Source organism: Vicugna pacos, chromosome 6, assembly GCF_048564905.1.
Source record: "Vicugna pacos chromosome 6, VicPac4, whole genome shotgun sequence".
NCBI lineage: Eukaryota > Metazoa > Chordata > Mammalia > Artiodactyla > Camelidae > Vicugna > Vicugna pacos.
In genome coordinates this window covers 45,046,806-45,063,845 of record NC_132992.1, presented here as the reverse complement: position 1 = coordinate 45,063,845, position 17,040 = coordinate 45,046,806, and the positions used below count along the sequence as shown (strand labels likewise).

The 17,040-nt window shown below is 33.3% G+C and overlaps 1 protein-coding gene across 4 annotated transcripts in view; it reads right to left on the bottom strand.

Moving 5' to 3' along the window:
- The window catches only part of MIA2 (MIA SH3 domain ER export factor 2), an 82,744-nt gene that overhangs the window by 26,399 nt on the left and 39,305 nt on the right, over nt 1-17,040 (bottom strand). For all 4 annotated transcript variants that reach the window (XM_031678979.2, XM_072962959.1, XM_031678985.2 and 1 more), the window contains 9 exons: nt 16,024-16,092; nt 13,736-13,846; nt 13,033-13,104; nt 12,396-12,500; nt 8,238-8,360; nt 6,394-6,502; nt 4,873-4,919; nt 4,032-4,122; nt 1,003-1,141 (listed from right to left, as the gene is read on the bottom strand). In XM_031678979.2, the coding sequence (XP_031534839.1) occupies nt 1,003-1,141; nt 4,032-4,122; nt 4,873-4,919; nt 6,394-6,502; nt 8,238-8,360; nt 12,396-12,500; nt 13,033-13,104; nt 13,736-13,846; nt 16,024-16,092 (866 nt within the window). The remainder of the gene's footprint in view (nt 1-1,002; nt 1,142-4,031; nt 4,123-4,872; nt 4,920-6,393; nt 6,503-8,237; nt 8,361-12,395; nt 12,501-13,032; nt 13,105-13,735; nt 13,847-16,023; nt 16,093-17,040) is intronic.

Below are 17,040 nucleotides of genomic sequence, written 5' to 3'. Positions count from 1 at the left end.
TCAGACAACATTTGAACCTACACTCAAATGAGGTGAAGGACTGAACCTTACATGCGGAACACCATTCCAAGGCAACAGGATGAAGTACAAAGCACTCTAAGGTACAGACGTCTTAGCATGCTAAAGATCATCAAAAAGGCCAGTGTGGCTGGAAGATAATAAGGGAAAAAGAAAACAAGCTAAAATTAAAGAGGCTGCCCAGGGCCAGATCTCATAGGATCTTACAGGCCACAGTAAAAACTTTGGATTAAATTCTGATTGTGACGTACAGGCATTTGAAGGTTCCAAGCAAAAGAGTGCCAATACCCCTAACTTACGTTTTAGAGGGCTATGCTACTGAAAGCACAGTACAGGAAGCTAAGAATGGAAGGAGGGAGACCACTCATGAGGGTACTGCAATAAACCAGGTACTAATGCATGACGGCTAGGATCAGAGTACTAGAAGGAAAGGTGGTGGAAAGTGGTCAGATTCAAGATATAGACAAGCTGACAGAATCTAATGAGAGAATGAATATTGGATATAAAAGAAGTCAAAAAAAAAAAAAGTCAAGGAGGCATAAGCAGCTGCTCTAAGCAGTTCAGCAAATGACACTAGCATTTACTGAGACAAGGAGCAACTGGGCAGGAGCAATTTACACAAGGGAGAGAATCGGTTTTACATAATCAGAGATGGAATTAATGGATAGTTCAATTACTAGAATGTCCACCTAGATTCCCTGACCTACCTAGCCGTATTGTGACGTTTAATCAGCAGTAATGTGCTGGCTATTTAGTAGAAGTTAAAGAGGATTTTGTGAATTAGCTTGGAAATTCCAATATCACTTATATTTTCTTCCTTGAAGAAAAAGTGTTTCAAGATGAAATAACCTTCTTAAAAATGAATTGATGAAATGTAACCCAATAATAAATTGAGAACTTTGAATAATAACATAAACTCAACATGTGACATTTTTAAGCTATTTTACTTGCCATTTAGTGGAGTTATCAATGTAATTTTATTACCTGTGAAGTGTCATTTCATTTTCTTGATACAGTTCAGCCATTACTTTAAGTTTCTGCTGAAGCTTTTGAGTCTCACTTTCAAACTGTGTATTTTCTGACTGCAAAGATGCTTGCTCAGTCTGGAGATTTTTAATACACTCTATAGAAAATGTTTTAAAATCACAATTAAAGAAGTAAATATTCTAAATTGCACATTAATATTTCATAAAAATAAATTATTAATAAACTCTTTCCAACAACAGAAAATCTGTAAGGTACTGTTTACCCAAATGCCTTTTAACATTTTAATTAAAGTTATATAAATTGTTATAAAATTTTTTATCACTTAGAGATCTTCCAAAATCTTCAATATTCTAACTCTACTATATAATTTTTTCAGTCTAGGAGCTAAAAGCCAATAAAATTCTCAAGGTTTTAGTGATGAGAGTTTTATAGGCAAATATTTTAGTTCAATATTTTCTGTGAAACTACTTTCACAGAAATGAACAATGCTTTTTTTTAATCGTTTTTATTTAAGTTTCTCTGCTAATACATAACTTCAGCCCCTTTTAAGCCAAAATTTTGATATTATGCTATAAATCAAGCTGGGAATTTAGATCTTCTGATAACAAATGCTCCAAAGTCCTGCTAGCTTAAGCCAGATCAAGACTGGAGAGAAAAATATCAATTTTAGGTTTGCTTCAACTGCTAAGCCACCTAAAAGAATCATCTGTAGAAACTAAGATAAACAATTCTAAACAGTAACTGTTTATATTTTATAATTAGTGCATCAACTATATTGTTTTAATTTTTTTATCAAAGTATAGTTGATGCACAATGTAAGTTACAGGTGTACAGTACAGTGATTTGCAATTTTTAAAGGTTATACGCCATCTATAGTTATTACAAAATATTGGCCATACTCCCTGTGTTGTATAATATTTACTTGTAGCTTACTTCACACATAATAGTTTGAATGTGCACCAACTGTTTTTAAAACCTTATTTCTCTTCCAACATAACCTAACTCCTTTAACTGGGGTGTCATCACCTACAACATGTGTATGAATCACTACCACATATCTTAATACAAGTCAAAATTCACTCTGCCTAAAGAGGGCAGCTTCAAAATCACACTGACAAGTATTAAAATATTATTAATTATATGTAATAGTATATAATTATTCTAAAACACCTATTAAAAATACACACACCAAAATGATAGTTTAGGTAAATACATTAACATTAAATAAGTGTGCAGAAAATTGTCCACATCTGTCTATTAAAAATAGAAATTTTTAAATCTACATCTGTTAAGTCTGTTGACCTAGGCTTTTAGCCATTGCCATTGCTAAGTCTTAATTCCTAACAAGCCACTGTTAAGTCACTTAACAGACAATAATGCTGAGTATTGTCTCTATTAAAATTGGATCATCTGTTTTATATATAGTAGTTTGTATCTGCTAATCCCTAAATCCTAATTTATCCCTCCCTCACTTCCAAACTACTATATGTAAAATAGATAAACAACAAGGTCCTACTGTATAGTACAGGGAACTATATTCAACACCTTGTAATAACTAATAATGAAAAAGAATATGAAAAATATATACATATATAACTGAATCACTATGCTGTATCCAGAAACTAACACAACACTGTAAATCAACTACACTTCAATTTTAAAAATATTTAATTGGATTATCTCTATTTAAAAAATAAATAAATAAACCACACTTAAATCTTCATTGTATCTTTGTACTTCTACCTTAACTATTTGGTTTCAAATCCTCTTAAAAGAGCACTGTAAGTGATTACCAAAAAGGGCCAAATGAGAGGAGAAACAGTTTAGAAGAAAACCTTCCTGTTATAAACGGAGTATCAATTACAGAAATGTATCTTTCCTGACACATTAAAAAAAGAAAAGTTAGATTTGGAAGAAGGGTACAGACAAACACAAAATCTCCAAATGCTAATTTTAGAAACTAACAGAGATTTGCCAAGAAACTCTATTAAGCGATGGGGTAACTGGTGAGCAAATTCCTTGCTATTATAGCACTTAGTACGCAATTTTTCACTACGAGTCTCTTAATGTACTCAAATACAGCTCCTTAAAAACAGGCATATCTGTATCTTTTCCTCCTGAAAATTTTGGCTTTTGGTACTATGTTTTACATACAGCAAAACTTTTTAAAGTTAATATTAATGTTTTTCAGAATCCAAAAGTAATCCAATTACCAATATCATGTGAATAGGGATATGACAATTTTTTAAATTATCTGTATCTCTGGTGGTTCAATCTTTCCAAAAGTGTTTTATTATACAGTTCACTTATTGTAGAAATTTTTGGGAATAGAGGTAAGTAAAGAGAAAACAGAAATCTGTTCATAATCCCATATTCAAAGAGAGTCATTGTTGATATTTAAGAATGTCCTTCCATTATTTTTTTATGCTAACAGTTACGGTGAAATTTTTAAAAAATGGAATGTTACTTATGTCAAGTTAAAAAATTTCAAACATAACTAACAGAATTTTTTTACTTCAAAAAAAAAATCACTACCACCAAAATAAATAAAAATGTTTTCAATGAAAAAACACTTCAGTTCTACAGGTCTAACATTGCTCCTTCACTCTAATATGATGCTAATATGCTATTCATGTACATTAAAGGAGAAAACTATACTGTAAAAGGATCTATAAAGTACAGCAGTACTAAAAATCAATTTTACAATTAACACAGGTTTAATTAAGAGTTTTAACTTGCTACATTTTAATATCTAAAACCATACCACACATATGACACTGAAATTTAAAGTATAGTTTTACCATTTTTTTAAATAATGTCATTATTTTAATTGTATATAAATATGGAGAAAATGATGACTTTACAAACAATAATGAAAACTCAGTACTAAGTTTCCACAAATAACCAACAGAAGTAGAAATTTTTTTAAATCTAATTGTATCTCTAATTGATTCAATTAATGCTACCATTCTCTATAAAGAGATGTATTTATTTAGAAAAACTTTATAAGTATGTAGATTACCTACCTGTAAGCTCTTCTTTTGCTTTATCCACCTCTGATAATTGAGTATAAATTTGGTTTCTTTCTCCTTCCAGAGTTTTTAAAGAAGCATTTAACTTCAAAGAAGGGAGAAGGAGAAGGAAAAAAAGTAACATTAATCAATTATAACACAAAAAATAAAAACTCAATATACCATCCCAAACTTTTGAAGCTCTTTTATCATTCTGATGAAATTACCAGCTAGACTACATACACCAACAATGCAGCTTCCGTCCTGGAAAGTTAGCAAAGTCATCAATAGTTGTAACTCTCAGAAGAACAGAGAGGATCAGTGACAGATGCTTAAACAGTAGCTATTTGCTTTCAGCACCTAAGTTCTGATTAAAGCAACCTTCAAACTACATTACCAAGCCATCACACAGATCAATAAAGATAGGATACCACTATTAGGATGAAAAAGAGAGGAGATAAAGCACAAGAAAATGAATCTAGTATTCACTTCTCGAAACACGATATGAGGCAATAGGCGATCAGAAAATACTGAGACCAGAGGATGAAGAATGCTCATACAGGGAAGTATGGGAGAAAATACAGTAAACATTTAAAATATACTCTTTACCCGAACAAATGAGTGCACATTTTGAAAATTATTATAAGAAATTCTAAAAATTAACAATATAAATTTCTAGTTATTATAAAAAGAAAAAAGCAAATGAAGAAAATTCTTCTAAATCATTTCTAAAAATTCTGATCACTTACATGGTAACTTTAAAATAGACTTTTAAAACGGTTACTAGGACATATGGATTTAATCCACGTTCTATTTCTTTCTCTATATTCTTTATATTTTATGTGGCAATACAAACCTTAGCAGCATGAATCAGTTTCTTCAAAGCTCCTTTTGGTTGATTATCTACAGTGAAAAACAGAAACAATAATAAGTTGAGAAAATAGTGTGATGCCACAACATACATTCAAATGATTTTATCAGTTCACTCAGCCAGAGCCTTATAATCCTTCTTCTTGCTACAATAAAGAATTCAATATAAGGCACAACGGCCTTGGACCTGCCCTCAGGAAGCAGAAACTAAACAAAGAAAGCACTGGAAGTACCCCAGTATTATCTAACAAGGTTCTTTACCCTTAACTCTAAGAACAGGGTTATAGCAAGGATTTGGTATTCACTTAAATACAGCCCACAGTCTCATTTATTCTTAGAATCCTTCAGTATACAAAATATGAGTGGAATTATACTTCAAATTAAAATAACATTCAACAAGCAGTTTTCTCTTTAGAAAAAGAATTATTTCCGATACTCATTACTATGTATAAAACAGATAAACAACAAGGACCTACTATATCACACAGAGAACTACATTTAATTTCTTGTAATGAGCTATAATGGAAAAGAATCTGAAAAATATATGTGTGTCTGTGTGTGTGTATACATATACACACACCTGAACTGCTTTGTTGTACACCTGAAACTAACATTGTAAATAAACTACATGTCAATAAAAAATAAGAATTAAAAAAAACATTAAGAAAAGAAAAAATTATTTCTTATGAGATAAAGCAGAAATGAAAAAGTATAAACAGAACTATATGTATTTACTTTGGAATGTACTTTTCTTCTAACACATTCATGCTATCATTAAAGGAAATCTTTTAAAAATCTCACCTTCTCCCTAATAAATTTATTAATTATACAGAGGATGGAGAGAGAGAAAAGAGAAAGCACACAGAAGTCACGAGAACTAAAGCTGGGGGAAATTGGATGAAAGATACATAAGACTTCTCTTTACGGCTTTTGCAACTTCTATGAGTCCATAATTATGTCAAAACAAGATGTTCCATTTTTAAGAAATTGGCTGGAAAATACACTAAGTGGCTATAGTGAGTCTAACCTTTGCCTGAGCTTCCAGACTGCAACCAGCAATGGCAGTAAGAATTCGGGATGGCCAAGATTAAAGTACTGTGATCATCTGAACCATCTAACCAAAGCAAAAAAAAGGATCCTGAGGCATTCACTTATATAACACTCATTTTTAAACTACTCACCCATCCACCTGAGTACCTTCCAGTACAGGGGAAAACAGGCACGAAAATGATTATGATGCAGTGTGAAGACCACCGTAATGAAGATATATATGTACAGCCAATAAAAGAGAGGGAGGCTGTAGGTCTGTCTGAGGGGTTGGAGAAAGATTCAACTGAAAAGGTGGTATTACAGATGAAACTTAACTAAAAGGGACAGTGAGAGAGGGATAGAATATTACACAAGTGTATAAAGAATGTGGTGCACATGGGGAACTAAAAGGAAGCACAAGAGCCAGGCATCATTTTTAGTAAGAGTGTGAGTCACGACGTAATCCCTAAGTACGCACCATTTTCTGAATCACTCTTCAGTTCCAATTCCAAGTTATCATCATGAGTTATGTCTTCTCCAAGTACTGCAGCCCAGTCTTTCATCTTCAGCAAGCGCTCAGTCAGAGACTTGACATTTAGCAAAGAGGGAAAAAAAGGGAGAAGGTAATGACTTGTTCTAATGGCTTTACAACTTCTGTAGTTCAAAAATCAGTCCACATAGGTAACAGTACATGAGTTCTCATTCTCCACCTGGCATAAGCTATGTAAATACTCTGGAAAACAAACATTTATTGACTATTAAACTTTTCAAGTTAAAAAACCAAAACTGGGTATTTCTAAAACAAATATAATACTTGATAATGGCCCATTTTTGCTAAATGTATCACATGACTATAAAGTAACAAAACATTTTCTAATATAATATTTCTCACTTTCCACAGATAAGTGGTATTAACATGAGAGTAAATTTGGTGGGGTGGGGGGAAGGGGTAATTAGGTTTACCTATTTATTTATCTATTTATTTATTTTTAATGGAGGTACTGAGGACTGAACCCAGGACCTCGTGCATGCTAAGCACGAGCTATACTGCTACTGAGCTATACTCTCCCCTCAACATTAGAGTAAATTTTACGTGAAGTCACACATACCCACAACTGAGATAAATGCCATATGAAAAGATCAGATTTCAGGTTCAATTTATTCAAGTAAACAAGTAGATGAGGCACTTAACTGACGTAAGGGAAAAAAATGTCATAAAAAAGAATCTGAACTGGAACATTAGAGGTTTTCCAACAAACTTTTGGAATTTTCTTGAATAAAGGAAGATTTTCAAGCACTATAGAGAATAAAATAGACTATTCCAGTATTTCTGTGGAAGGACCCACCTAAAAACCCTGCTCTACAATTTCTATCCTTCGATCTCCTCCCTCTTGAGAGTTCCAGGCACAAATATCATGGCCTACAGCTTTGAGTTCTTATTCTGTTAGGAAGAGTCACAAGTCCTCTAACTGAGTTTAGGGAAAAAAATAAAACAATATGCAAATTATGAATATAACTCCTGAAGATGGAATCTTGAAAATATTCTTAGTAGCGACGTAAATAGCATAAATGTATAGCTTTCAAGACGACAATGTCTACTTCTCTGTGCAGACTACGGAATGTTAGCTTTACCTCTTATCACTCATTACTCACATCTGAGTATCTGTCTGCAGCTTGACTGCATAAGATTTCAAAGAGTAGGCAGGAGAAAGTGGTAGGAGGGAGAGATAGGGAGTAGGATGAAGTCAACAAATCCTAACAGTTACATCAATTATTTTATTCCTAGAGTCAAATTTCAATTAGGTTACGTTTTACAAAGTACTCATCTCTGTGAAAGTACATATACCAGTTAGTCTAGGTATTAAAGATAGTCAGTCAATATATATAATTTCATTAATCTAATTTCTAAAATTCCTTCCAACCTCTTCTTTTTTCTTTAATGGAAGTACTGAGGACTGAACCCAGGACCCTGTGCATGCTAAGCATGTGCTCTACCACTGACCTATACCCCTCTCCCCTCAATCTCTTGTCTTGCTTCATTAAATACCTAGGCTGAAATACAGGGTTGGGAGGGGAAGGGGGACGGGGAAGGACATGCAGAATGTAGATATGTATATATGCCACAAACCTATAAGTCTTCAAGGAGCATTTGGCAGCAAGGATAACAACCCTGGTACAAACTGGAACATATGCCAAAAAGGACACCTCCTCAAATGTGGCCAAATAAATTATCAAAATAAAAACTGCTAAAAACAATTTTCATATTTAAGAATTAGCATAAAATTCTGGCTGACTCAGTCACAAACCAGCAGGGGAATTTACCTTAATCTGATTTTCTTTATCACACAGAATTTGTTCCATGTGTACTTTGGAGTCTTCGAGTGTTACTTTCTGTTTATTAAGTTCACTCACTTGTTCTCTCCATTCTTCAGCTTCTTGTAAAAGCTACAATTCAAACCCAGAAAAAGAAAAGCAACTCATATTATCTTATCATACTTATGTGTAGAGGCACTTATTTATGTATCTAGGTGTATCACTAATAAATATCATACAATGCAACGTGTCCCTGAGAAGGGAGAGAGAAAAAGGAAGGGAGGAAAGAAGAGAGAGGGGGACGGAAGAATGGAACGAGGAAAGAAGGCAAGGATGTGAAAGAAGGAAGGCAGGCCTCCGGCTTTCAAAGAACTTTAAAACAGGGGTAATGTAAAATAACAGACACAAATATTCTTCAACTGAGTAACATAACAAGTTTACATCAAATAAAAAGCTTTCTGAAACAAACATATCATTAGATTCAGCCACTCCTTACCATTTCTTATACTCCACATAAAATGCCATACCTTACATTAAAATTTATTTTTTAATCATGTGCTGTTTTGTAGTTAAAATAACTAATCTTCAGAAATACCATTAACCTGGCACAGATCAAATTCTACATAAACAATCTTTTACTGTATATACTTCTACAGGAGATGAAAGACTTTCTGAACATGACACAAAATATACAGATCATTATAAAATACAGACTTAACTACATAATGCTTAAAAGCTTTATAAATCAAAAAATTACAAATAAAATTTTAAAAAAGATTCCTAGAAAGGAATTCTTATATCCACCATATAAAAAGACAGTATCAATCAATTAACATACAAAGAGCTCTTAGAAGTCAATTAGGGGCCAAAAAAAAACCAACAACAAAACAAACAAATGAGCAAGCAATTCATAAAAAAAATTGAGCCATACAAATATGAAAAAAAAGGCCAAATTTAAAGTCTTAAAACACTATTCTATCAAACAGCAATTACTGGGTTTCTCTGCAAAACTCAGACTTCATCAGCATATTCCTCAGCACAAGAAAAAAACTAATCCTTTTCCATGAATGTATAAGATGACACCAACAGATAAAAATAAATGGGAACTGAAGAAATTTTGCATCTGGTGATTAGGTAGTCTCTCGTGAGTTACTACAGAGACTGCATACAGAGCATGCAGTTTTTTAAGGTTAAAGTAAGAGTGTATGAGAACATGGAATCAGTGAATACAGAACAGTTTGTTTCAAGGACTTTGGTGATAAAAAAAGAGTTAGATGAAAGCAGCTATAAAAGTTAAGACAATCTATGTGAAATTTTTTTCAAAGTAGAAAGGTCCACTTTTTTTCACAAACAGAAACAAATATCTTTATTGTTTAGGTATCATAGGTAAAATATAAAATGAAGATTTACACAGAAAATTTTAAAATTTTAAATTTTAAAGTCTATGTCACATCCAAAGTTCAATTAATTTCACTAACAGAGAAAATCCTAATTGATTTTTGTCCCTTGTTTATTTATTTTTCATTACAATCCTTTTGGTGGGGGAGGTGGGAGAGGGGTTGGGGCTAAATTTTTAGAAAAGATCACTTTTGATTCTAACACAGCAAATTTAACACAGAGCTTACCACTTTCTCCTGAAATCTACTAAGATGACAGAAAAGAGGTTTAGGAGAAAAAAGCATAAACCCATAAGGAAAAAGAGAACAGGTGATGAAGAATAAGATAATTCCAGAAGTGGAAAGTTGAAAGAGATGGAAGCATAGTAAAAGACTAGATAGAACTAAAATCTAAGGTGGAAGACAGGAAAGTCTAAAAGCAGCTTGATTGGATACAACCCAGAAAGACTCAGAATTTAGAGGAACAAGCACTGGGTTATAAGCGGAATGAAAAGAGGAGGAATGCCCAAAAGTCTGCATGAAAAGCAATTAGAAAATCTCCCATGTTCTCCTTGTACGTACATACACACACACATTCTAATTCTCGGTCCACCACTTCCCCCTCCACACCCTACTGTCTTTCACATGCACTTGCACAAACACATACACATACATACACATCTGTCAAAAGCCTAGAGGGTTATTCTCTGGAGAGCTGGAACCTAAAACTCGGGGACATCTGAACCAGGTGAAGGTGGGAGTAACATACTGAAAACGCAAAAGCATTAACTGAAAGCTGACTTACTGAGTAGTGAGATACCACCCTCCCACCACCTCACTAAGCTGCTGTCCTAGATGCTGGCAAACAGGCTTATACCCCACAAATGGGAACTATGGAGGAGTCATCCTGTGGGAGGTGGTCTTTGGATACCAACAACTGGGGATCCGCCAATGAAACACTCTAGCCAGATTACCCCATAGAAGGGCCCACGAGAAACACACACAGAGCTTCCAATTAGATTTGGAGAGTTTCACTATTAATGAGCAGACACCCATGAATCACCAAACATCAGAAAAAAGAAACTCTTACATAAAATACAAAAGCCAAAACAGAAAATAAAGGAACTCAAAGGAAACAAGGCAACTCAAAGATCTGAAAAACACTTCAAAAAAAGAAAAAATAATATCCTCAGCAAAGACAGATACTGAATCCATCAAACCAGAAAAAGGCATAAGCAAAAGAAACAAAAAACTCTTACAAGTGAAAAATATCAGAGAATAAGTGAACAAAAGTTCCACAGAGACAAAGTAACCAAAAAGGACATTTTTAAATAATTTCATGTATCATAGAAGATATATCCCAAAAAGTATAAAATAATTCAAGTAAAATTCCCTGCTGAATCAACAGCAGGAGTTTCCAAACTGAGAGTAGCCAAGAAATGTAAGGCACATCACCATGGAATTTCAGAGAACTGGAAACAATGAAAGTGAAAGATACAGAAGTGTAAAGATAAAGAAAGAAGAGTAGATCACAAAAAAGGTTCAGTAATCCAAACAGCATTTGTCTTTGCAAAACCAATACCAGAAAACGAAGACAATAAAGCAATAATGTCAAAATTTCAAGAAAAATTTTTCAACACAGAAGATACCCAACCAAAATGTCAGTAAGTATGAGAGAAGACATTCTAAGGTATGCCAGTTTTTTAGAAGTTACCTTCTCTACCTTTCTCAAGAAGCTAATCATGGGAATTAACCACATAAGAGCACAGCTTGGACACAGGATATAGTGTCTTTCTTATGTTTAAGTCTTTCAGCTATTTTGAGTTTATTTTTGGGAATGGTGTGAGAGAGTATTCCTCACTGATTTACATGCAGCTGCCCACCTTTCCCAACACCACTTGCTGAAGGGACTGCCTTTTCTCCATTGTCTAGGACAGGAAATAGAAGATCCAACACAGAAGGACAAGGAGGAGGATGGAGTGAAGTGAAATCTTAGGACAACAGAGGATAACAGACCTAGAGAACAAGTTCCTACTGGACAAAGAGGATGAAGACCCCAGGAAGAACTGCTTCAAGGCAAAAATGAAATTGGCAGATCACCCAAAGCATCTGAACACATAAATAAAATACTTACATAATCCCTAGAAGAGTATAAAGATGAATCACAGATAGATATAAAGGAAATGAGACAATTATTAACTCTAGGGCAAATAAAACGTGGGGTCAAACAGAGTATGTATTCAGAGCACATCACGTGACTTGGCTGTAATATTTGTAAAATCATAAATGATGCAATCACTGATAATTCTTCCCACTGAAAAATTCTAACTATATTGGGAGAACAGTGAGAGAAGAAACATATATGGGTGTGTGACTGTTCTACATGTGTGGGAGAGGAAGAGGGTATAAGTTAAATTAAATCCTCATTAGATCTGCCATCACAGCTGCTTCTGTCCTTAGGCCCCACACCCACAGCTGCAGTACCTCTCACAAGTGTTCTCTGCCCTCCTTCAGGCTGGCTTTGAGGAGTTGGTGCTAAACGCTATTTGCTGTGATTATCAAAATGCTGAATGCCCTGGGTTACTTCCACTCATGGGGGAAGAGGGTGCGAGAAGTATAGACCTCTGTATCATATACTAAAGAGACGCCACAGAATACATGGGAGACTGTCCTGCTCTCGTGGTCTCCAGAAAGAGCCTACTCTTGCCCCTAGCACGAGTCAGTTATGAGTACGCCCAAAACATTCATAATTACATACTCATAAGCAGAAGAGTCCCTTTACAGTACAAACCTGTTTCTGGCTCTCCTGAAGTTGGGAGTTTTCACTCAAAGCATCTTTTATAGCTATCTTAAGCCGTTCTTCATTCATTTGAAATATTTTGAAGGTTGTTTTGGCCTAAGTAAAATACAACAGAATGAGATTATCAGAATTAGTCTAATACAACAGCTCTTTTTTACACACACTCCCTAAAACATGGAATTAAAGTCAAAACTATGCCAAATATTATATTAACAGGAGAGGCAGCATGCTGTTAGCAGAAAAAAGGCTGGCCTAGAATCAAGGTCTAGTCCTGGCTCTGCCACTAACTGACCTTAGACAAATGATTTAACCTCTCATAATCTTCTATGCAGTATGCAGCAAATTTTGTTAACTCTTTACTGTCTGTCTCTCATACCAGAATGTAAACTCCATGAGGGCTTTTCTATTTTGTCTACAATGTTAAGTAACAATCACCTTCAACAGTGACCAGTACACAGCAATAATTCAATAAATACCTGTCCAATGAAAAAATGAACTTTCCTGAGCTATACTGTATTTTTCAAAAAATCTAAATTCTAATATTATACTTATTCGTTCATTATAAAAGTGATAGTCAAATGTAAATGATTTTCAAAACCAATAAACCTATTAAACCAATTCAACTTACTTCAGCAACTTGTGATTTGAGGGACTTTGACTCCTCTTCTAGGGACTGTATCCTTTTTGAAATATCCACCATCTAAAAAGACAGTATCAGTCAATTAACAAGTATTTACCAGACTCCTCCAGGTTCCAAGATACCAATATATTAGGTATAACTAACACTGCACAAAAAGGACTCAAATTAAGAAAAATTCTCAGCCATCTGCTTAAAAGAATTTCATATGAAAGTTATATAACAATAGTATTTCAACTCATCTTTAATATTTCATAGTGTTTGCATTATATAGTCTCAAAAGAAGTCCACTAGCATCATATTTTACTAATCTCACACACATCAAGGTCTTCCTTAAGATGGATTTTAAAACAGAAATGACAAAGTTAAAATGTTTTTAACACACTTTATGAGTAATTAAAAAAAAATCCACTACGTATGTGATTGTTCAAGTTAAGTTATTTATGTGAGCTACTTTCATAGTGCAAATAAAAAATTTTTATAAGAACATGCAAGAAATGTAACATGGTAATAACCTCCAACAAACAAAAAGAGCTAGAGAATCTGGAAAATTTTACTCTCCTCTTTAAAGCCGTCAGTATTCTTTGGATTTTTTTTTTTTTACAGTGCATTTAATAGTTTAACTAATATCATATCATTTTTTAACTCAATAAATTTCTTTTTCCTATAGTTTCCTCAAACACAAAAGTCTTACCAATTCATCTTGCTCCAAATGTTTAGATTTCCCTTCTTCTAACTGTTTTTCTAGAAAATGTATTTCATCCTCAAGTTCAGATTTGGACTTGAGCAGCTTTTCACAGACTGCCTAAAAGAGGAAGCCAACTTTATAAGACAGACATGGGAATTTTTGGTTAAGATAAATCAGATGAATATAATCAAATAAATATATATTAAATAAGTCCCAGTTTGTATATCTGTTCATTTTTATAACATCGAAATAATAGCAATTCTAGCAGTTGTCAGCAAACTTTTTCTATAAAAAGGCAGAGAGTAAATATTTAAGGCTTGTAGGCCAAGCAGTCTCTGTCCCAACTATTCAAGGGGTATGTGTATGTAGTGAGAAAGCAAAGACAGCACGTAAATGAATGAGCATAGCTGTGTTTCAATAAAATTTTATTTACAGTGACAGGTGGCGAGCCCAGAGTCTAGTTTGCCAACCTCTGCTCTAAAGCATTACCAAAAAATAAATAAATACATAAATCTAATTTAATGTCATTAAAGACATAATAAAAAATAAACTCAAAAAACAATCAAGATTGCTTCATAATATTCTACACTAAATTAAGACTTTTTCATTTTAAATGATTGTGATCTTTTTAATTTAAAATGATTAGTTATTGGATTGTTCCAATTGGATTTCAAATACTGTAATAAACATACCTCCGGTATTGGTGATCCTTCAACAAACTTGTCAGAAAAAAAAAATAAACAAACCGAAAAAAATCTAAGAATTTAATGCAGGCCAAAACAAAAGCAGAACAAGTACATACTGTATTATAGTAGTTAAAAAACTTCTTTATATATATTTACTCAAATTTGACTATCATATAATCAAGTCAGATTATATGAATTCTGACTTGAATCAAATTACTTTGTTGTTTTGATTTTATCTACAGATTCAAATATCAATTTTTAATTGTATCACAATATAGTTTAATTTATGTTTACCAATCTTGAAAACAAACATTAAATGTTTCAAAAAATTACTAAAATTAGAGAAAAACTTGCAAAATGTTCATTTTGAAGTAAAAATTCAGCTAATTTTACTGCCAGAATATGTAAATTCAATGCCTGAAAATAAATTGGTGTGTTCTATTTCATCCACAATGTCACAAAACTTGAGAAAATGTATGCTCTCCAGTTTTTGCTCTTTTGTTAGTATACCAAATTCCTTGTAAAATTCTATTTTAATCAATCCAATAAATTACTACTGGAACAGTAGTTAAAACAAAGGGTCAACAGATAAAATAAAACAATTTCAACAAGCTCTTGAGGATATTAACAGGTAACAAATGAAGAAAGAGAAGACTGAGAAATTAGTATCATTTGGAATTCAATTTATAACTACCTCTGGACTCTACTAGGAAATTCTGAATCACGATACATAAGCTTCTGGTGATTGCAGACATCAGTGATTGAGAACTGTCAAGCTGAACTGACTAATAAACACATACACCAAAGGCACAAAGTCCTTCATTTTCTATTTTAAAATGAATATGCTTTTTACAACGCTTCAATCTCTAAACAGTAGTAAGGCACACCTATTAGTTACCCTAATCTGTTGTAGTTTAGCTCGATCACAAATTACCACAGTCCCTCCTTACTACTCGCCTAATCATATCTGGCTCAGGAGAGCCGACTATGCATTATCTCTTCCAAATTCCACATTCAGTGGCATCATTGGTACCTTGGAATTGGTGGGAGTAGTTACACAACAGAACTCAGCAAAACTAAGGGCCCTTGCTTCTTAGAGAACCAAGTGTTAAACATTCAGCAGCAAACCACTGTGTGTAACATAAATCTACGGTCTAATTCTAGTCAACTCCTAAAATACTGGGATGAAGTAAAAGAAAGTATTGCCTCAATTTACATAACTTCTTGTCACCAACTATTCCTAAATTTACAAAAATGAATTCCATTTTTCCATCCTGGAGCAAACTGAGTCAAAAAAGGAATAGTTTACCTCAATATATTTCCCAGGGATGAAGAATAAAGAGCTTCAATTTAATAGCCCTAGATTCCAGAGAACTGAATATGCTTCATTCGAAACAAGTTATCAACAAGAGCTCAAATTTTTTGGATATCTTTTGCTAACTACTAATAGTCTATTTTCTATATTTAACTTTTTCTTTACATTTTAACATCCAGAAATGCTCTTTCACATTTCCTTCGAAACAGTTTTGAGAAGATACATTACTTTTAAAGTTTGTTATTTAGTAAGATTCCTTCTCCAACTTTTATAATTACACTATTTGTTTTTACCTCCAAACATTGTGCTTCTGTTGACTCCTCAAAGCTGGAATCCTTTAAAGATGACTCTAAACCTTCATACTGAAAGAAAGCGACACTATATGTAAAAGTTCTATAAATTTGACTCCAACCTACACATGCCCTACAATCCACTGATTCTATGAAAAGCAACAGTAAATCCTAACTGAAGAAAGAGAACATCATCCACAGCTTCAAATTTACCTCTACAATTTTTGTTACGCTATTACTGACACTCAACATAAAATAACCCAGCCCTCAAGAAAATAAGATTTGATTGAGAAGCAAGGGGAAAAATGAGCAAGAGAAAGACTCTTGGAAGATGTAGGTAACAGATTTCTCCTTTGGACAGTAAAATCAGTAAGCTGAATATATAAGAAGAACTAAAAGACAATATTGAACCAGAGAAAAAGAACTATAAAAAGAGCCACAATGAAACTTTAGAACTGAAAAAAGTAATAATGAAATTAAGATCTCAATCAACAGACGACTGGATAAAGAAGCTGCAGTACACACACACACGATGCATAAAAAAGAATAAAATAATGCCATCCACAGCAACATGGATGGACCTTAGAGATCATCATTTTAAGTGAAATAAGCCAGAAAGAGAAAAAAAATACCATATGGTATCACTTATATGGGGAATCTTTTAAAAATGACACAAATGAACTTATTTACAGAAGAGAAACGAACTCACAGACACAGGAAACAAACGTATGGTTACCGCGGGTGGGGGGGAAGGGGAAGAGTAGAGGAATAAACTGGGAGTCGGGGATCTGCAGATACTAACTACTAAAATAGATAAACAATAACAGATACACAATAAAATAGATAAACAACAAAGTCCTACAGTATAGCACAGGGAACTATATTCAGTATCTTTTAAGAGTCTATAATAAAGAAGAATATGAAAAGGAATATATAAATGTATACATATATGTATATCAGAAATTAATACAACATCATAAACCAACTATACTTCAATTAAAAAAATAAGAAAAAAAGATT